Below are 22,194 nucleotides of genomic sequence, written 5' to 3'. Positions count from 1 at the left end.
CAGTATTGCTTACTCCAGGGGTCTGCAACCTGCGGCTCTCCAAATGTTCGTGGACCACGATTCCCATCAGGGGCTGATGGAAATTGTAGTCCATGAACATTTGGAGATGAACAGATTGGCAGTGACTCTCCAGTGGCTCAGGCAGAGGTCTGGCACGTCATCTACTGCCTGGTCCTTTTTTTGACTGGCGATGCTGGGGATTGAACCTGGGACCTTCTGCATGCCAAGCTTGAGCCTTTCCACTGAGCCAGAGCCTGCACAGTCACGCTAAGCTCCTCTTCCAAGCTGCTACCCATTTTGCAGATATGCTGGAGCTTTTGTAGCAAGAGTGTCCAACTCTGGCGCTTCACAAGTTAACGGACTACAATTCCCATCAGCCCCTGCTGGCATGGCCAATTGGGGCTGATGGGAATTCTAGTCCATGAACATCTGACGCACCAGAGTTGGATACCCTTGTTTTATAGGCTGTTATCACATCTGGGCAGCTGATGCACAGGTTCCAGCAGATCTCCCAGCTGGTGGAGAAGTCAGGGCAGAGCCAAGCAGTGTGGCCTTTCATCTCCATTCAAAATTCGGCCTCTGTTGTTGTTGTTTTAATTAGTTGCCAGTCATGGTCTTTTAGATGTTGCATTTGGGTGGGGAGGGGATGACGGGAGAATGTAACACATATAGTTTTGTGAGCTTTGGCAGAGAAAAATTGAAGAGGGGACTTAATTTGCAAGCAGCTCATGTTAGTTTGCACAAGCGTTCGTGAACGGGTGGGGAAGTGTGCCAGCCTCTGCTCAGTCCATATTGTTGGGCCACGGACTGATTCTAAAGCGAGAACCTGGAAGCCCTGCCATCTGTTCCAGACCGGTCTTCCTTAAACCTGAACACGGATGCTGCTCCTCCAGTGATACTGCTCCTCCAGCCTTCCTTAAACCCAGTGGGCAAACTGGAGAGCCTGGGCAAAACTAGGCAAACTGGAGCCCTGGGCAAAACCTGAGTTTGATGCCCCCCCCAGGCGCGTGCCCAATGCAACGCACCCCCCTTCCCCCCGTAGCTACGCCCAGTGGCATATCTAGGGAAACTGGAGTTTGGTGGCCCCCGTGGGCAGCCACCCTCCCCCACTGTGACCAAGCAATGATTTTTTACACCAGGTTGTTTCAAAGTCACCATCACATTATAGAACATGCCTCAACTCACAAATCTGAACACAGCAATAAGCCATGCCACACAGCAGAAATAATTTTTTGAAAACATTTTCAAAATGCTTTCAAAATGTTTTATTACTGCTATGGAAACATTTTATGGTGTTGAATCCAGTCCCCCCCGATTGGGGGAAACAGCATCACTTTCATTGTTTCAAAGGAGAATCTGGGCTCCCTAGTTTAAACAAGTGATGCTGGAATCCACCCCCAAACAGCATCATTTTCAATGGTGTTTAAACTAGGGAGCTCAAATTCTCCTTTTAAATCCACCTTAAAGGGAGAATCTGGGGGTCCCAGTTTAAACAACATTGACAGTGATACTATTTTGGGGTTGATTCTCCTCCACCTTGAAACAGCATCACTTTCAATGTTTAAACTGGGCACCTCAGATTCTCCTTTTAAATCCATGTCAAAGGCGGGGAGATTTAAAAGGAAAATCTGGGGAAATTTGGGAGGTGCCTGCTGTCAGGGGTGCAATTGTTAAGCTAGCAGCACCAAACTTTCAGGGTATCTTTAGGAGACTCTCCAAATGACACCACCCAGGTTTGGTGAAGTTTGGTTCAGGGGGTCCAAAGTTATGGACCCTCAAAGGTGTAGCCCCCATCTTCTGTTAGCTCCCATTGGAAATAAAGGATGATGGGGCACCCCCTTTGGGAGTCCATAGCTTTGGACCCCCTGGACCAAACTTCACAAAACCTGGGTGGTATCAGTCTGAAGATTCTCCCAGTGATGATACCTCCCAGGAGATTTAGTGAAGTTTGAGTTCAAGGGGTCCCAAAGTTATCGACCCTCAAAGGGTTGTAGCCTTATCTCCTATTAGCTCCCATTGGAAACAATGGGGGATGGGGCACCCCCTTTGGGAGTCCATAACTTTGGACTCCCAGAACCAAACCTCACCAAACCTGGGTGATAGCATCAGGAGAGTCTCCCACAACATCCCTGAAATTTTGGTGCTGCTAGCCTAAAACCTGCGTCCTCTGCAGGCCAAAAATGGAAAAACACTGAAAATACAAAAAATCCCACAAACGAACCTGCAGTTTTTGCACCCCCCCACAGGGCTGCGCCCAGGGTAACTGCCCACTTTGCCCAACGGGAGGAACGCCTCTGCTTAAACCTGAACACGGATAGTTCTCCTCTCTAACCATTTTGGTTCTTTTGATGTGCTCCAAGCCCATGGTGGGCTTGTCCCTCAGGGGTGGCCAACCTATGGTGCTCCATGGACTACAATCCCCATCAGCCCCTGCCAGCATGGCCAATTGGCAGGGACTGATGGGGATTGTAGTCCATGAACATCTGGAACACCATAGGTTGGCCACCCCTGCTAGATTAAGTTTTTTATAGGGGTGGCTGGATGAGTCAGGAAGGTGTGGCAGTGGCTTGCATCCTGAAAGACTGGAATCATATGCTGAGTCCTGAAATGTTTTGGGAGTCAGCCTTCACCTTAATGGCAGAGTGGTCAAGGAGCACGTCTCTGAGCATGGGGTGAGCGCACTCCCTGCCTGCTCTCGCCCACCAACTGGAAAAAGAGTCCTGTGGGTGGTTTGATGAGTTCTGTCCTGCCTTGAGAGACCAACATTTCCTCCCCAGTCCTCCCCCCCCCCGCCTCCATTTTTTGCTTAACCTTCAGCTCTGCCCTTAAGGAGCTGTCAGGACAGCGGTAATGAGCACGTCGATCGATTGAGCGGCTGCCTAATCACTCTGTATATTGTATTAATGAGTTATTTTTTGCTCCCGTCTCTGCGTTTTCCATCGTGGTCACGTCCCCTTTGCAGCTGCTGGGGCTGGCCTTGTGCATTTCTCTCCTCAGCCTGGTTTATAGCTTTTCGACAAACAAACCCCCAAACCCACATTTCCAACATAAGCATGTTTTAAATTTCTGGGAAATATCAGAATTCCCTCCCCCTCCCCTGTTATTCTCTGACCTGCTAAACCCTGCCTTCTCCTGTGTGAGAGAGAGGACCCTGGCGTCCTTGCTTGGAGCAAGCAGCCTTCCATCCGCTTATAGCTTTCAGCGGAGCAGAGATGTGAAAGGCTGGGTTGGGGCTTAGACTCGGCCCTCCCCATCCCCCTATTTGTCCTTTGGTGTGTGACCTTGGACTTTCCCTGGCTACACTAAAAGAGTTTATCGCCACACAGCCAGGATTAGAGGGCCAATCGGGGAGGCCACCTCCTGGTTGGGTTTGTTTTCCGCTCCAGTGTTTCCCATTTTGCTAATTAAGCTCTGGTTATGCTCCCACATTAGGTCCGAGTTCGCTATTTCCCTGTCGCTGCTGGTGCACGGAATGAGAAAACAGGTGTTGATTTTTTTAAAAAATGCCAAAATGGAGCTGTGTGAGATGGTTGCAATTGATCATTGATTCCTCCACCGCCATCAGAAGTGAAAACCCGCCAAGGGAGTGCAGTGCTCCTGCTTATTGAATCCTAAGGATGCAAATGCAACCTTTTGATTAACACAGAACTCTGCTACTGCTACATGTGTATACATATTGATGTATGGATTTGTATGGCGCTGTCAACATACAAGGTGATTTGCAGAGTAGAAGAAGCCAAACGTATGTGGCCCCCGTCCCAGGGAACTGGCAGCGCAGGGCAATCTTTATCTCCACCAGCTAGGATGGCGTGTAGTGGTTAGAGTGTTACAACTAGAATCTGGGAGACCCAGGTTTCTCCACTCCACTCTGCAATGGAAATCTTGCTGGCTGACTTGAGGCCAGTCACTCTTTCCTGGCTCAGCTACCATACAGGTGGATAAAGTGGATCGGGATTGAGGAGAGACAATGCTATAAACTGCTTTGGTTCCCCATTGGAGAGAAAAGTGAGGTATAAATATCTGAAATAAAGAAAAATAAACCTAAAACTGTGATCATTATGGCTGGAAGGAGAAGAACAGGGAGTGGAATAGGAGAGCCAAGTGGGATTATTTAAATCCCACCACTGGGGGGGGGGGCGCCGCAGGGGGGGCAGGGGAGTGGGGAGGCGGGGTGATTTTCCAGGGCGGCCCCCAGGCATGCACCCAGTGCAATGCCCATCCCATGGTCCCCTGGTAGCTCCGCCTCTGGAAATTCTGGATTCAAATAAGCCCAACAGCGGTGGATTCCACGTGACTCAATTATGATGTCTTCAGAACATTATATGTAGCATTTTGGGGCTGAAATCGTATACCCCATTTCGATCTAGGCTTCTCGTGGGCACAGAGGGGGAAGAAGGGTTTTGCGCCATCTGTTGTAGAAATGCTCCTATTTTATGATATTCTGAGTATAGTTTTTATCCTGAATTGGTTTTAACATTGTTGGTTTTATTACTGAATTGTTGTTTATTTTGTTGTTCACCACCCTGAGCCCTCCAGGGGAGGGCGGTTTATGAGGCGGATTCCGCATGGGCCAAAAACAGCGGTGTGAAAATGGTGTAAACCCTTTTACACCATTTTCACACCGTTTTCACACTGCTGTTTTTGCCCCGTTCGGAATCTGCCTTAATCTAATTTATATATAAATATAAATAAAAGAACTTTGCACGGGTCTCTTCCCCAAAACAACTCAGGCCTGTCATATTTTTCTCAACTTGGGCTTTATAAAAATCACTATAGCGATTTTTTGTTTTTTTGCAAAATCACGGGTTGAAGGTGCTCCCATGCGAACACAGTAAACAGGGGATACTTTATGGTCCTCCCTGCCACCCTTTCACTTTAGCTTCCATTGCTGTCTGCCATTCCAGGAAGAATCTGCCTGCCTGCCATTTTGTGCAGTTCGCCCAGCATGTTGTAGGCAGGTTCTCTGAGCACCCACCATTTCACAAGTCCCCCAATCACGTTTTCTCCCCATGGCAGTGAGTATGACCACCATTTCACTCATAGATTTACAGCAACACATTCGTTACTGCCTGTCCATTGCAGGAAAGTCCCTATTTCAGAGGTGGAGCTACCAGGGGGCCATGGGATGCGCATTGAACTGGGCGCATGCCTGGGCCCCCCCCCCCGGAAAATCACCCCCGCCTCCCCACTCCCCCCCCCGGTGGCACCCCCCCGGTGGTGGGATTCAAATAATTTAACAACTGGTTGTTTACAAGCACAATTTGAACAAACGGTTCTGCCGAAGTGGTGCGAACCTGCTGAATCCCACCAATGCCCTCCCGCCCCCACACATACCTTATTGAAACTGCAGGCTGGAGAAGCGGCCTGTTCCCTTCAGGCTGAAAATGGCCTTGTGGGAACAACACTTCCCGTGAGACCAGGCTGTTTTCAGCCTGAAGGAAACAGGCGCTTTTTCAGGCTGAACTAAGGTAAGTGTGGGAGGGGGGAGGGGAGCAGGGCACCATGGGGGGGGGGGGAGCGGAAAATATAAAGTGCGCACCGGGCACAGTATGGCCCAGCTACGCCTCTGCCTTTTTCTCTTTGTTTATTTTGTGTGTTGAATGGGCGAAGCTAAGCAGGTGCAGCCAATTGGATTGTGGGAAAATGGGCATGACTGCGAGGGTTCGTTTCTGTACACCTTCACAGCTGCGCATGCGTTGAAACAACATTTTTTAAAAAAGCGAAGCGTTTTTGTGCCAAGGTGTGAAAACAATCTGAATTGCTCAGATCGCTTCCTGAATGTGTACATTCAAATGGAAAAAAGGAAAACGGGTTCATTTATAACGACTGCAACCAGTGAGAGTTGGGACAAATGGGGGCAGCCGGGCAAAGCCAGAAGACCCAAGTTCAAGTCTTGATCCTCTGTGAAGCCTGCTGAGTCGCCGTCTCAACTTAAACTTACCCCATGGGGTTGTTTTGGGGGGTAAAATGGACCTCCCTGCAGGTAAGGATGGGGAAAAGTTGGGATAGATGGAGGTATCTGTGGGTGTGGAGGCAAAGGCCTTCAGAAAGGTGAAGGTGATTGTAGCTGGCTGTGGGGTGGGATGTTTTCTTTTGTGCTCGAAGGCAAACACTGTGGAACTTGGAAACTTGCTGGACCAGTAAATTGTTGCCGTGTATGGCTCAGCAGCCTCAAACTGTAAAATAAGCAGATCAACAGTTTCTTCTGCGCTTCTTGTAAGATTGGATGCAAACAGACTGAATTAAATAAGCAAGGAAGTGCAGAAAAGTGTGGAGCGGAGTCTGCAGAGTGGACTGCAGAGGGAAGGAAACTGATCCACTTTACGTATAGCTGTTTCTTTCTCCTCGCGGTGAATTGGTGGGGTGCTGCAGCCCACTGTGATTTGGTTTGGATGGGGTGGGTTCAAAGGTAGCAAGCTGTCCACCGTAGCGTGCCTTTCTCTGGAACAGGGGTCTGCAACCTGTGGCTCTCCATAAGAACATAAGAACAAGCCAGCTGGATCAGACCAGAGTCCATCTAGTCCAGCTCTCTGCTACTTGCAGTGGCCCACCAGGTGCCTTTGGGAGCTCACATGCAGGCTGTGAAAGCAATGGCCTTCTGCGGCTGTTGCTCCCGAGCACCTGGTCTGTTAAGGCATTTGCAATCTCAGTTCAAAGAGGATCAAGATGTTCATGGACTACAATTGGCCATGCTGGCAGGGACTGATGGGATTTGTAGTCCATGAACATCTGGAGAGCTGCAGGTTGCAGACCCCTTCTCTGGAAGAATGTGAATGGAGGACAGTAGAGGGTCTAGTAAACTACTGTTCATAAAAAAATAGGATTTATGGGGTAAGAGCTATCCTTGAGCCTGCAGGTGTGTGTTACAGGTAGGGCTACCAACCAAATAAGAAAATTCCAGAAGATTTGTGGGATAGAGCCTGGGGAGGGCAGGGGTTGGGGACCCCGGCAAATATGATGCCAGAAAGTCCACCCTCCGAAGCATTCATTTGCTCCAAGGGAACTGGTCAATGTGGTCCAAAGAGCAGGTTTAATTCCAGGAGATCTCCAGGCCCCACCTGGAGGTTGGAAACCTGAGAACTTGCAGAGGAGCAGCATGGAGCTGGGCTCCTGGATGGCCTGGAAATGTGAGTTCCAGCTCTCCTGCTCTGGGAGGTAAACAGGGCTGGGGGGTCATAGAACAGGTGGTGCAGCAACCAGGACTCTCCTCATTCTGGAAACGGAGCGGTACCACTGTGTTTGGGCAGAGCAGCCAGGTTCCCCACCCCTCTCTCTCTGGTGATGAAACCGCTGTTGGGTTGTTTGCTCAGGCCGTAGCCGATGCCGTCGGCAGTTCCAGCATTGCCCAGGCATGACGGAAGCCTTTATTAATAGCAGCGGGTGCTGCAGGCTCGGGGAAGGCGCTGTGGGTGGAGAAGCTTGCTCAGCTGTCTGCTCCTGCTCAGGTTGGAGAGCTGGCCGCTGCTTTGATCCTGGCTGCTTCTACTCCAGGCTGTGGATGGTGGTGCCAGGGAATGTGTGCAGAATGCACAAAAACAAGCTCACACACTTACAGCCCGCAAGGCACGGGCCCTGTTTCTTTCTGTGAGCCGGTTACTCATTGCTCCGTTATGCTGCAGCCCAGAGCTGAAACACACATGCTGTTGGGGGCAGCTGGATCAAGGGGTCACCAAAGGGAAGGGGCAGACACTACAGGGTCTTTGTGTGCTCAAAGAGAAATTCTTTGTTTTAAAGAATATCTTGTGGTGGTAACATGCGGGGGGAAACTGTGAGACAGGCAGAAAAATGGTAGCCCTGTTCACAAGTTACAGTGAACACAAGTACAATTAATCCTTGTTCACGAGTTACAATGAAGGTTGGTGCAATCAGTGTACAGTATACACTGAATTTTTCTTTTAATGTGCACTGAGGAAATGTTGCATTGAAAGCCTGTGCAACTCAACATGTGATTGAAACCCCGGATTAATCCAGGTCCTGGTCCCCTAGTTTCAACTGCAAAGGGAGCTTGTGTTGGCTGTTTTTTTTAAACACCCAGATGTGTGCATGAATTCGCAGGTTGTACGTGTGTTCACTGTGTGGCCCGTTCCGCAAGTGCAGAATAATGCACTTTCAATCCACTTTCAATCCACTTTGCAGCTGAATTTTACTATGCGGAATAGCACAATCCACTTGCAAACAATTGTGAACATGGATTGAAAGTGCATTATTCTGCGTGTGCGAAAGGCTGGTTAACTTGCTAACAGCGCTTATAGAGTCCAGTACTGGGAGGGGGAGGGGGGGCGAAGGGCTGCTCCCAGCATTTCTAAAATAGACTGCCAGGCCTGCCAAGTCTACTTGGAATTACTTTCTTGTGACCCAGAAGCAGTTTGCCATTCCCTCTCATATCTTCGGAAGAGGTTGTTGGTCGGGGGAGGGAGGGAGGGAGAAGGAAATGTCTTCTGCGCAAGCGCAAAGGCACTGTTTTCTCCAGCATAGCTCCACATGTGTCAGGGCTCAGTGAGCCCCGGGGTCTGGGTACGCACGAAGCCTTGTGGCCAAGTGTGAAGTCTTCCGTGATTCTCAACAGAGTGGCCTCGGGCAAGTCACGCAGTCAGTGGCTGATTTCCAGTGAAACAGTTATTCTCCCCACCCCCACCCCCTTCTCCACGGGGGAATTCCTCTCCAAAAACATTGTGTCAGGATGTGAAATCCGCAAGGATTTTGTGCTCTGCCAGAACATCTTTCACATTTATGACTCAGTAGGGGGAAAAAAAATAATCGTGTTGGAATCAGTCCTGTCTTTTGGCTTTAATTTCCCAGCCAGAAAATGCGAGCTTGAAACACAGTTGGTTTAAAAAAAAAAAAAAGACCATTAGGCATGTGGATATTTCAAATGGCTGTGTTAAAGATTGCTTTTGCGGATTCGGCTGGCTGTCTTCTTCGCCCCTCCATAATCTTTGGCTGATCTGTGGTGCTATTCTGAAATGGGCGCAGAAGTTTCTGAGGGTGTGGAGGGCCCGCTCCCCACTCACCATAAGCCGCGGGGTCACCTCTTGATAAGACACGGGGATCCTGGACGTTCCCCACATCACCAGCGGCCACTGCGCAGCTGCCCTGAATTTGCCGCTCTCCCACCTGCTTGGCGCGCGTCAAATTAGGTCCTCTTCAAAGAGCAACATTTTCCAAAACCCCGCAGTTGCCGCGGGATGGTGGGGGAACCTCGGCTGTTTACGCGTGGTTGATTCGCTGTGACGCACAGCTTTCCGGCCAATCAGGAAAAAGGATCCTCCATTTTGTTTAGGGAGGGTGTCTCCGTCAGAAAGTGCATGACATGAAGCTAGTGATGACGTAGACACGAGGCAACATCCTCTTTTACAATGCACGCTCACGGAAATTGAGACGTGTGCACAACGCGACGTGCCAACATTGCTCCCTTTGCTCGAGCTGTACAGCTTTGTGGCTTGGCAGCGCCCATTCACGGCAAAGTGCCGCTGAGCGCACGAGGTTGTGGGCGGTGGAAACACGTGCGAGCCTATCAAAAACAACTTCTCGTGTCAGCCAATCAAAATGGAGGCCCGCCTTCGGCTGGCCGCCACTTCCACGTGTCCATAATGCACATGCGTGCCAGCCAATCAGAATGCTCGATTGCCACGGAACTCCTGCTCTTGCTCCCCCGCGTTATTTCCTGAATGGCAAATGAGTGGAGAACAAATGTCTCCGTGGTCAAAAGCCACGGAGGCTTTTCTACGCGGGATCGCTGTGGTGTTGCACTTAGAAGAGGTAAGTGGGGAGTGGCCCAAGGAAAGCTCAGTCGCAGACATGCTGACTTTGGCCAAATTCCCACTGAAAATTTAATCTAGATACAACCAAGTTTCAAAAGAATCGGCACCTTTTCATCCAGGTTCCAACATCCTCACTGCAGCATGTTTCTAGTGAAGACATCTCGGCCTGCCCCTGGGGGGAGGGGTGCCTGCTATCAGGGGTGCAATTGTTAAGCTAGCAGCACCAAAATTTCAGAGTATCTTTAGGAGACCCTCCTGATGGTACCACCCAGGTTTGGTGAAGTTCGATTCATGGGGGCCAAAGTTATGGGCCCTCAAATGTGTAGCCCCCATCTCCTATTAGCTCCCATTGGAGTGTTTTTTTCAAAAAGGTGCATATACAAGCAGGTCCAGGAAAATCCCGCGATAAAGGGGGAGGAGGAGCGCCAGAAACGGGACTGAACTGTGTTCCGCGGTTCGGCAGTGGGGAGATCGCGAGGAAACCTGGATATTTCAGGTGACTATCCCAGGATTAATCACCAGTGGGAAATCGCCCTTTGTTCAGCAAAGGGGAAGATTTGGTTCAGCTGGATGGGAAACCTCTTCCCATCAGCAAGAAAGCGAGCTCCATATTCAACGAGATGCTGATTTGACAGAGATTTAATCCAGGAGTGGAACTCCAAGCAGGGATCCTATCTGGGATGAAGTGCTCTCTGCAACAGCTGTTCCTGGATTGTCCTGGGAAAAACAGCTGGCTCAGGCATATTATAAATGAGATAATTAAGGCGAAGCGCTGCAAGTGTTCTAGAACTGAATACTAATCAACGCATTGAGTCATCCGTGTCCTTGTATGGGGAACCTCTGAACGAGAGTCCCATTTTCACGGCCCTTTGCACAAGAACATGTGCACTTACAGGAGGCACTGCGTCCGAGCAGTGTGCATGCGTGCTAATGCTTGAATATTGATAGCCGGATCTCCCGTGCCACTGTGGGGCACGGCGTCGTGGGAGTGAGTTCGGGGGAACTTGGCTGCCTTTCGCGAGAAATGCTGCATCCCTGAACTTTCACCTGCAATGTTATTGAGCTATCTGCCTGGGTTGGGGGGCGGTGGTGGGAGGGAGAGGAGGCTGTTCGCGGCTGTCTTCGCATGCTTGGCGACATGCTTAATGTGATGAGACACCCTGGGGCTGACATGGCATGCCAGAGCCACGGGAGTGGGAGATGCTGGCTGGCGCCTCCAGGAAAACCTGAGCTGCAAAGGCTGCGACGGCAGCTGGCAAAAAGTCAACGGCGACGTCGTGGGATTCGAGGGCGCTGGTGGTGGGAAGAGCCTCCTTATAGTGTGCGTGGTGTTCTCCTCTGGAACTCTCTGCTGCTGTGCCAGCCCCCCCCCCCTTGCCTGGATGCTCCTTGATCACTGGCTGCTTGGAAGGTCTAATTATTCCCAGTGGGCTTTAGAAGAAGAAGAAGAGTTTGGATTTATAGCCCCCCTTTCTCTCCTGTAGGAGACTCAAGGGGGCTTACAATCTCCTTGCCCTTCCCCCCTCACAACAAACACCCTGTGAGGTAGGTGGGGCTGGGGGAGCTCAAAAGAACTGTGACTAGCCCAAGGTCACCCAGCTGGCATGTGTTGGAGTGCACAGGCTAATCTGAATTCCTCAGATAAGCCTCCACAGCTCAGGTGGCAGAGCAAGGAATCAAACCCGGTTCCTCCAGATTAGAATGCAGCTGCCCTTAACCACTACACCAGTGCTGCTCTTAGTCATTTATTTTCTAAAACAAGAGGTTCTGAAACTCTAGCTTGCTTGAAACTCATGTCTCCCAGAAGCCATTTCTCCTCAAGGAGCAGCAGTGGCACAGTGGTTAAGAGTAGGTGCACTCTAATCTGAAGAACCAGGTTTGATTCTGCGGTGGAGGCTTATCTGGTGAACCAGATTAGCTTGTGAACTCCCAACACCTGCCCGCTGGGTGACCTTGGGCTAGTCATAGCTCTTCGGAGCTCTCTCAGCCCCACCCACCTCACAGGGTGTTTGTTGTGGGAGGGAAGGTAGGGAAAGGAGATTGTCTGCCCCTTTGAGTCTCCTTACAGGAGAGAAAGGGGGGTGGGGTATAAATCCAAACTCTTCTTCTCATTCCAGTGGCAGAGAGGCCAGTTCTGCAGACCATGTGCACAAAGGTGATGTCAGGTTCAAGGGGAGCTCCCTACCTTACATGAGCCGCGCTGCCTCCCTGAACTCTTGCTTCTTCATACGTGTCAAGCGCTGAAAACAGAGCCTGCCTCAAATTAATTGCGCAAATTACTTCTGACATAGAGGCATGGTGAGAACTCCAGCTCTTGGGTTTTAGTGCTGCGTAAATGCCTGGAGCTGCTGTGCCCTGAGCCTGGCCTCTGGTCTGTCAAAGACAGTCTTGTCTACTCTGCTAGGCAGGTGTTCTCCAGGGCCTAAGGCTGACCTCTTTCACATCACCTCCCTGGCCCTCTTGGCTGGGGAAGGCAGGAATTGAACCAGGGACCTCGTGCTCTGCTGCTGAGGTTCCAAATGGCCAGTTTGGGGAAAGGCAGACTGAGTCATGGGCAACTTTGACATCTGGATTCCTCCTCCAGCTGTGGCAGGGGCTGGCTTGCTTTTTATGCTTTTGAGAGTGGCTGCAATCCAAAGGCTGCCTTTTCACACGCTGCCACCATCCTCACCTGTGTGCCCTCCCTTCTATAGAGGTCTAATTCTAGCCACTTCCCCTCCCCCAGCTGTTCCCTCTATCCATCCATCATTATCTGGTCAATTGACTGCACCTCTAGAAGAAGATATGGAATATGGATTGGCCAGGAGAGGCAGAATGGAAAAGTTTGTGGCGGTGATTGTGGATTGGGGCTGCAGCTGCTACTGCTGTGACTTCACGTGGGCTTGTGGAAAGGCCTTCCACTGAGTCAGACCTCCAGTTCGTGGCAGTCAGTCTTATCCACTCTGGCAGTGGGTCTTCAGGGTCTCCAGCGGGGGTCTTTCCCATCACCTTCTGCTTCATCCTTTTAACTGAACATGCCGGGGTTTGAACCCGGGACCTCCTGCATGCAAAGCAGATGCTCTGCCGCCCAGCCATGGTTCCACCCGCAAAACTGCCTGAGTTAAGCTGTTTTATCCTGAGTCAGAACTTTGGTCTATCAAGGGCTGCTGTGACTGGCGGTACCTTTTCAGGGTCTTATATCATCCTTCTACCTGGAGATGCCAGGAATAAATCCTGAGGGCAAGAAGAGTCCTGCTGGACCAAATGCTGTAGTTCAGCATTCTGTTTTAGACAGTGGCCAACCAGTTTCTCCGGAGAGCCAGCAAGCTGGGCACCTGGGCCAAGGCCCTCCCCCAGTGCTGCTCCCCAGAGACGTGGGGTGGGTGGGAAATGGCGCCCGGGGCAACACCTCCTCTGGGCACCCCCCATGCCCCCCCCACTTACCTTTGCCAGCAGGAGCTTGCCACGGGCAGCCCCTCTGCCCAGCCCTGCCAAGCTGAGGGGAGGGGTGTGAGGGAGCGATTCTCCCCCCCCCCACGTGGCCCGGGGACATGTGACCCACCCCTGCTGCTCCCCTGTCTCTGAACAGCTGGATTGGAGACCATGGCCCTGGAGGCCTTTGCTTTTATTTGTTGATTTAATTAAAATAAACCAACCGCCTTCTAGTTCACTCATAGGTATGCTGCTCTTTAGGGCTGTTTACTTCGTAGCAAGCCCATCGTGGGGCTAAGCGGTAGAGCAGTGGTGGTGAACCTTTCGCACTCCAGATGTTATGGACTACAATTCCCATGTAATATGCAACCAATTGGCCATGCTGGCAGGGGCTGATGGGAATTGTTGTCCATAACATCTGGAGTGCCAAAGGTTCACCACCATGGCGGTAGAGCATCAACTTTGCATGCAGATCATCCCAGGTTTGATCCAGCATGGCGTAGTGGTTCAGAGCAGTTGGTCTCTAATCTGGTGAACCAGGTTTGTTCCCACATTCCTCCGCAAGAAGCCTGCTGGATGACCTTGAGCTAGTCGCAGTTCTCTCAGAACTCTCTCGGCCCCACCAGCTTCACAAGGTCACTGTTGTGGGGAGGGAAAGGGAAGGTGATCGGAAGCTGCTTTGATGACTCCTAAAGGCAGAGAAATTTCTTCTCCTCCTCCTCCTCCTCCTCCTCCTCCTCCTCCTCCTCCTCTGGTGTCTCCAGTTAAGAGTTGGGTCGCAAGTGATATGAAACACGAGAAAGCCACTGATGGAATACGCAGTAATGGTCTCGATAGATGAATTGTCTGATTCAGAATTTTCTCATTCTGATTCAGAAGCATAGTCTGATTCATGGGCACATGACAGCTTTATATGTTCACGTGTGCTCGAGGGCTGCACCAAGACTACCCCACCCCACCCCACCCCAACGCCCTCTTGTCCCCTTCAGCATTCAGAAGATGCTTGCTGAGAACAGGTTCGCTGCTACCATCCTGCTGTGGCACCTTCCTCAAATTCCAGAGGACGCCAGAGCCACGGAAATTGGGGAGGGGCCATCCCCTTGGCTTGCAGGCAGAAGGTCCCAGGTTCTATCCCTGGCATTCCCAGTGAAAAGGACCAGGCAGTAGGTGATGGGAAAGGCCTCTACCTGGGACCCTGAAGAGTCGCTGCAGGTCTGAGTAGACTGCACTGACCTTGTTGGTGCAGCATAAGGTGGCTTCACACATGTTCACGGGTGTAATCCTGGCGTTTCCCCCTCCCCCCACCTCCCAAGGCTGACTCTGCCTTTGATTTGCGCCTTTCCTTGTCTCCGTTGACATGGCGGGGAAGGGGAGTGACACGTGAGGGTCAGTGGTCCCCTGCAGCTTGGCTCAGAGCTCGACAACCTTTTGCTTGTGTGTGGAATCGAGGAATGTGTCCTTTTCAGACGGCCACCCTTGTCTTATCTTTCCCCCCTTTCGCTCAATGCCCGGTCAGCTGATAGAGATGCTCTGTAAATCATACTAATGCTTATAATAACGATAGAAGCCATAATCTCCTTTTGTGTGTGTTGTGTGTGTGGTGGTGGTGGGGCACTGTTGGGAGGCTTCGCATTTTGCTTTTTTTACCTTGCGGTTTTGCAAGCCCGTGCTGAGTCTTTTTTGGGCGGGTGGGTATTATGCTGAGGGTTTGATCCCCGCAGCCCTTGGGCAGTGGTGGAGAGAGGGACGGGAGTATGAGGGAGAGCGAGAGGAGGAAAAGGTGGCCTTTGGGTGGGGGTCTTTTGCTTTGGGTGCTTTGCAGGCCCTCCGTGGCTGTGGGAGGGGGAAGGAGCAGGCTGCTTCAATCAAGGACCCATTGCAGGTGCGGAATTTAATTTGATTGGCTAATTAGAAGCCGAATGTTAATTATGCCCATTACCCAATGAGGTGCAGCAGACGAGGGAGAATTTATAAATAACCCCGCCGTGCGGCTCATTTGCATGATGCCGTATCCCAGGTGTTGCTATGGAGACCGGCCCCTCCCCGCCACCCAAAGGGTGCTTGTTTAAGTTGGCTTTGGCACGCTAAAAGAGGCTTTGGGGAAGGTGGGGGGGGGGTTATTCAGGCTCTGGGTTTGGGAGCCCACTGGATTTTCTATCTGGGCTCGCCAGCTGCTATGCTGGGAGCCCTCTGGAGTCGCCTCTGGTTTCTAATAAGCAGCAGGGGCCAGGCACGTTTCCCTGGGTTTTTCTTTCTGTTGTTTGGGCTTCATCGCTATCGGAAAGCTGTCCTAAGGCCTCGTTGAGCCTGTAGAGTGAGGTGGACATTCTAAAATAAAATGAAGAACCCTGGACAAAGACTAGTGGACATTCATATGCCCCCTTTGCTGTTGCAGTGGGAGCTGCTGTCCCTGGCTCCCTTTGGAGTGGGGAGTGGGGAGTGGGGAGTTTACTGAAGTGGGGCCAGGGAGGTCTCTTCCCTTCCACTTTCTCCCAGCCTTTGCTCCCCACCCACCCACCCACCCTCCTCGTCCCTGTTCCTTCTAGTACACCCCCCATGCTATAAATAATCATGCTCTTATGCAGTAACAAGATGCAAATGCACCCTCCTCCCCGAGCGGCGGGCGTGGAGGGGGGGATAAATTGCTTCTCTGACAGTCAGTTGCAAGGGTAATCATTCCAAAAAGGCAATTTGAAGGGAATGAAATTTGCATTGCATTAGCGCCGTGAGTGACACTGAGGTCCCAATCCTGCATGGTTGGGAGAGAGATGGAGTCCTCCCTGGTAGGGAGACTGCAAAAATGGAAGTGCGGGCACAGCTGAAAGTATGGAAGCAGGAGGGTGGGCAACAGGCGAAAAGGGCATTACATTCGCAGTCTAGCAGAGTGGAAGTTTGGGCCCTGAACAAGCATGCTTATGCCCAAAATTGGTGCACAACTGTTGGTTTCCTTGTTGCAGTTACAAGTAGGGCTGATGACTTTCCTTCCAGTTAGAGCACAGAATGTGCTGTTGAAAAGGAAATTCAATTTCCTGCTTATCCAAACACTTACAAAAAATCAAGTTACTAGTCCTTATGACTGCATATGTAGGCTTCAGCGTGCCAAGGAAGGGAACTAAAAGAATACATGAAGCTGCCATACACCATAAAACCTTGGATTCCTCTGGCTCAGTGCTGCTGTTCTGAAGACCAAACCAAACATGCATTTGGACTTGGGTATTTGGAGCAACCAGCAATTTTTTAAAAACTCAGTTCTCAGGGTTGTGGGAAACCCAGTTTGTGTTGTTTGCAATGTGAGGGAATGGAGCAGGGGCAAAAGTGGGGGCAAATGTCCCCGGGTGGCATCCATTTGGTCACGTGGGGGGTGGAAAATTGCCCCCCCCTCTTCCTCCTTCCCTGGTGTCTGGGGCTGGGAGCAGCCACCCCACCCCAGCCCTTACCCGGGGTCCCTGCAAGAGGGCAAGAGGAGGGAGACGTCAGGAATGGAGGGTTTAAAGTTTTCCACTTGCACCTTTGCCCCATCCTGGAATGTCCCCAGAGAGCTGCTGTGGTCTATGAAAGTAAATCTTTATAAACCCACTTGCTTTGTTCCTCATAGTTGTGATCTGAATCAGGACATCATGATAATTCCACTGTGCAAATCGCTGGGCATGCTAAATACAATCGTCCCAGTGAGTTTGGCTCGTCCCTGCGTCTTGAATAACCACGTAACCGAGAGAAGTCTGACTAGAGCGATGTCTTCATTTGCTGTGACAAGGCAAAGCATCGCAGGCTAACACTCTTGGCACCCCCGTTGCGGAGTCATCTTTATTTATTTTGAAATTTGGGAACTTCTTTTCCAGTGTTGTTCCCTGGGGCCATTTCAAAGTCGGGAAAACAGGCCAACGTAGAGGGAAACTTAACTCTCCCGTGCCGTGGTCCTGATCTAGAACACACACCCCTGCATGCTTAAGAACTGAGTTTTTCAAAATAATTGGGAGCTCAAATTGAGACCTGTCTGGTTTAGCCTGACTGGTTGGGTGGAGGGCAGGCTGAATAAGATGACTGTGGATTGGGGGAAATTGCCAGCCCGCTTTTAGTCCTCGCTCCTCCACTTACCCAGCAGAAGTAGGATACAAAATATACCCATTTGCTGAACGTTTCTCATTTTTGCCAGTCATAAAATCTTTTCTTTCGCAGTGTGGAATTTTCTGCTTCTCCTTCACTCTCTTTTTATGCAATTTACAATTCTGAGCATGCAACTTGGAGGCCATGATTGTGGCGTTTGTGTTTGTGTGTGTGTATGCAGAGGTAGGGAGGTTTTATAAAATGAATCTGGGTGACCAGCATATTTCTCTTTTTTTAAAAAAAAATTATTATATAGTTTGAATTTTCCATTTTATATATGTACACATCGTCTTACATTTTCAAACAATACATTTCCCCCCTTTTACTCCCTCCCCCCTATGATCTCTTCTTCTCAATTTTGTTTTAAACAAACAGCAGTAAGTTCATTCTTTGTAGCCTCTTCTCCCATATTTCTTCATTAACTTCAGCTTCTTTCATCCAGTCCATGTATATTGTCCATATCTTCAAAATTCCACTCTATTAATCTTGCCACAGCTTATTTTTTGATATTATATCGAAAATATCCAGTGTCACTTGTTCCAAATATATTCCAGGACCAGCATATTTCTCAGCCCTGCTGGCGAATCGGTGGCTGATTATGCAGGAGGCCCCCGGTGCGCACTGGCAACTGAACCCCGGTGCGGCAAACTTCCTTGTACCAACGTACAAGGAAGTTGCTGTGCGCCTACTACTCTTGCCCTCGGCTACTGCTCTTGCTCTTGGCTTTCCCTGCAGAAAGCAAGAGCACTTCAGACGCACACCTGATGCCACGGCGGGGCAGAGAGGAGGGAAGCACCCCTGTCCATAATTGGCCACGGGAGGGACAGACAGTTGGGGGTTCAGATGGGATTTTGAGACCTTCTGCTAAGAGGTCCCAGCTCTGAGCTGGAAGGTACAGACTTTCTTTCCCCTCAACCCATGGATGTGGAGAGTGGAATAAGAACCTTGGTAATACCATTGATTGGAATGGAGCACAGTTAGCAGTGGATTTAGAAACGGGAAGGTGCTGGGGCTTATGGATGCCTTGCGCTCCTCCTTGGTGATGCTTTTTTTCACTGTTGTCGTTGATACCAGATGTGGAGAGAGTTGGCTGGTTGTGTTTCTTTGATGGGGAAGGGAAGGCTGGTTTCTGGATTTGCTACTGAGGGCTGATAATCACACTGCTGGGACAGAAGAGGCAAGACTGAGAAATTGGCCTGCCCAAGACCAGTCGCCCTGGCTGAAGTTGCTTCCCAGACACCTCTATTGATACAGTGTTAAGATCCCACCTGGTCCAATTCTGCCAACTCTGGGTTGGGAAATGCCTAGAGATTTTAGTGGTGGAGCATAGGGAAGGCAGTGTTTCTGGAGAGGAGGGGTCCCTGCACAGGGGACATATGTGGTCAAATGTCCCCGGGTTGCAGCCATTTAGTCACGTGGGGGGGTGGAAAATCCTTCCTCCTTCCCCCTGGGTCCATCTGCTGACTTCAAGACCTGGTGCAAAAAAAGTTGTTTGGTCGTGATGAGGGAGGACAGCCCCCCATATAGGGGTGGCGGGCGGAAAACTCAGATTTTGCACCAGGGTGCATTTTCTCTAGCTATGCCTCTGTCCTAGCAGGATATTGAGCCACAGAGTCTACCTACCGAAGTTGCCATTTTCTCCAGGGGAATTGGCCTCTGTCCTGTGGGATCAATGGTAATTCTGAAGGATCAGCAGCCACCACCCAGAGGTGGGCACCCCCATCCTGTCCCCTCTTGGCTCAAAGCCAAGGGTGAGCTCTGGAATACGTGAAGTCCTTTAAGCAGATGTGCAGTGCCTTCCCGCAGAACCTGGGAGTGGGGTGGGGGGAGGTGTGTGTCAGCCCCAGTTACTTTTGCTTGGGGGAATCTGATGTGCATTATGTTGGCAACTCAGAGGGGGGTAAGGCCTACTTTTGCAGGGGTTTTTAAAATGTCTTTGGCTGTTCCAGGAAGGCCCTAATAATGTCTGAGGGCTGGGTTTTGCCTTTCAACACAGGGGCTAACCGCTTTCTCTCTTCTCTCTCTCTTTCTCCCCCTTTCCTTCTTTTTGACTTCTAGGCTTGTGCATCCTACCATGCACACTCCCGACTGAATGCAAGCAGGCTGGGAGGGGCAGCTGGGGCAGCTGCTCCATGCAAGCAGTTCTTTGCCTCCTGAGGAGTGTCTCGGGCCTGCCACCCTCCTTCTGGGAGAAATTCTGCCCAGCCCGAACCTAAGCGAATGAAGATGTTGTAAGCAGCTACTAAGCGGCGCCTCGGCTGTCGGGGAGGGGGGGACGGGGGAGCCAGAAGGACCTTCACGGGCTCTGTTTTGGGATTCGTGTTCTGGGTAGAAGGCCCCCCCTCAGTCCCCGTGGGCTCCTTGCTCTTGAGGAGACACCCCTTCTTCTCAGGAACGAGTTCCGCCCATCCTCCCTCGCAGCAGGAAACCCGTCCATCTAATGTGGATCTGAGGGTGTCCCACGGGGGGCGCCATTTGCCTCAAAGAAGACAGGAGGGCTGCCATGGCGAAACCCGTGTGTCTGCTGCCCTTGGCGTTGCTGGTGGCCTCGCTGCTGAGCCCAGGGGCAGGCGGAGCAGCCCTGGAATTTGGGGGCGCAACAGGCCAGTGGGCTCGGTATGCACGGTGGGACGCCAGCTCCTCAGGAGAGCTGAGCTTCAGCCTCAAGACCAACGTGTCGCGGGCTCTGGTGCTGTACCTGGATGACGGCGGCAACTGTGACTTCCTGGAGCTGCTCATTTTGGAAGGGCGGTTCCGCCTGCGCTTCACCATCTCCTGCGCTGAGCCCGCCAGCCTGCACTTGGAGACGCCCATCAACGACGACCGCTGGCACATGGTGCTCTTGACACGCAACTACCGCGAGACCATGCTGGTGGTGGACGGCGAGGCCCGCGTGGCCGAGGTCAAGTCCAAACGGCGTGATATGACTGTGGAGAGTGACCTGTTTGTGGGAGGCATCCCCCCGGACGTCCGCCTCTCGGCCCTCACCCTCAGCACTGTCAAGTACGAGATGCCTTTCCGTGGGATGGTGGCCAACCTCAAGGTGGGGGACATGCCCCCTGCCCTCCTGGGCAGCCAGGGCATCCGCAGCGACATGGAGTACCTGTGTGCCAAACAGAACCCCTGTGTCAATGGCGGGATCTGTACTGTGGTTAACAGCGAAGTGCAGTGCGACTGCAGCCTCACGGGCTTCCAGGGCAAGTTTTGCAGTGAAGGTAAGAAACAAATTGGGGCTTACTGCCTAAATGGAATGAGGAAGGCGCCAGTCTTTTTCACCGGCAATCTGCTTTCCCAATGCTATACTGCTGTGCTACAGCAGTTTATTTAATTAATGTATTCATATATTTATACCCCCACTTTTCCCCCCATTGGGGGCACTTACAACACTGTTCTCCCTTTTCCACTGCATCTTAAAAAGGACATTATTATAATTATAAGCAAATGATCTCCTCTTGAGGTTATTAGATAGGGTGGAACACAGGAGGGGTAGTAGTGATAGTAAGACGTTAAATGGTCATCTATAGAATAAAGATATATTCTCTCTTTCTGATTTGTATATCAATGTTATTCCTTTTTTTCTACCCCATATTGTGGAATCCCTTTATTAAGGTGAGGAGTGAGTTTGTTTGTTTCCTAAATGTACTACTCATGTGTTTCCTACCTGTACTCCACAGTCATATCACGCCGTTTGGACTTTATTATTGTTTTTTATGAAATAATAAAAAAGATTAAAACGGAAAAGGACATGTGCAAGAAATGGAAAAGGGGAAAAATCATCAAAGAGGAATTCAAACAAATAGCAAGGTTGTGTAGGGAGAAAGTCAGAAAAGCTGAAGCTCACGAGCTCAGGGTTGCCAGAGAGGTTAAAAACAAAAAAGGAGGCTTTTTTGGAGATGTCTGTAGAAGAAGGAAGAAAAAAGATAGAACAGAGTCACTGAATGGAGAAGATGGCAAAATGCTAACAAGGGATGGAGAAAAGGCAGTGGACTGGAGGAGGGCTAATGTTATTCCCATCTTCAAAAAAAAGGGGGGGGGTGAAGGACCCAAACAATTACCATCCGGTCAGCCTGACATCAATACCAGGAAAGATTCGGGAGCAGATCATTAGACAGACAGTGCGTAAGCACTTAGAAGGGAACAGTGTGATCACTAAAAGTCAACATGGGTTTCTCAAAACCAAATCATGCCAGACTAATGTATCTCTTTTTTTGATAGAGTGACACGCTTGGTAGATGAAGGGAATGCTGTTGATGTAGTGTACCTAGATTTTAGTAAAGCCTTTGATAAGGTGCCTCATGACGTTCTTGCAAATAAGCTAGTAAAATGTGGATAATCCTACTGTTAGATGGATTTGCAATTGGTTGACTGACTGAACCCAAAGAAAAATTGCTCATCTTCATCCTGGAGATAAATGACTAGTGGAGTGCCAGAGGGTTCTGTCCTGGGCCCGGTGCTATTCAATATTTTTATCAATGGCTTGGATGATGAAACAGAGGGCATGCTAATCAAATTTGGAGATGACACCAAATTAGGAGGAGTAGCTAATACCACAGAGGACAGAGACAGTATTCAAAATGATCTGGACAGGTTAGAGAGATGGGCCAAAGCTAACAAAATTAACTTCAACAGAGGTAAATGTAAGATGCTCCACTTAGGCAGAAAAAATGAAATGCACAGATATAGGATGGGTGACACCTGACTTGACAACACTACATGTCAAAGGGATCTGGGAGTCCTAGTAGACCACAAGCTGAACATGAGTCAGCAGTGTGATGGGGCAGCCAAGAAAGCCAGTGCAATTCTGGGATGCATCAATAGGAGTATAGTGACCTACCTCTCTATTCTGCATTGGTCTGGAATACTGTGTTCAGTTCAGGGTGCTTCAATTCAAGAAGGATATTGACAAGCTGGAATGGGT

The 22,194-nt window shown here is 50.4% G+C and overlaps 1 protein-coding gene across 1 annotated transcript in view; it reads left to right on the top strand.

Moving 5' to 3' along the window:
- The window catches only part of NRXN2 (neurexin 2), a 444,661-nt gene that overhangs the window by 47,048 nt on the left and 375,419 nt on the right, over window positions 1-22,194 (top strand). The window contains 1 exon segment of the mRNA XM_048514356.1: window positions 19,335-20,491. Within this exon segment, the coding sequence (XP_048370313.1) occupies window positions 19,780-20,491 (712 nt within the window). The 5' untranslated portion in view covers window positions 19,335-19,779.

The sequence above is a fragment of the Sphaerodactylus townsendi genome, linkage group LG01 (genome assembly GCF_021028975.2).
Source record: "Sphaerodactylus townsendi isolate TG3544 linkage group LG01, MPM_Stown_v2.3, whole genome shotgun sequence".
Taxonomy (NCBI): domain Eukaryota; kingdom Metazoa; phylum Chordata; class Lepidosauria; order Squamata; family Sphaerodactylidae; genus Sphaerodactylus; species Sphaerodactylus townsendi.
The sequence above is the reverse complement of the archived record's forward strand: the minus strand, read 5'-3'. Positions and strand labels throughout refer to the sequence as shown.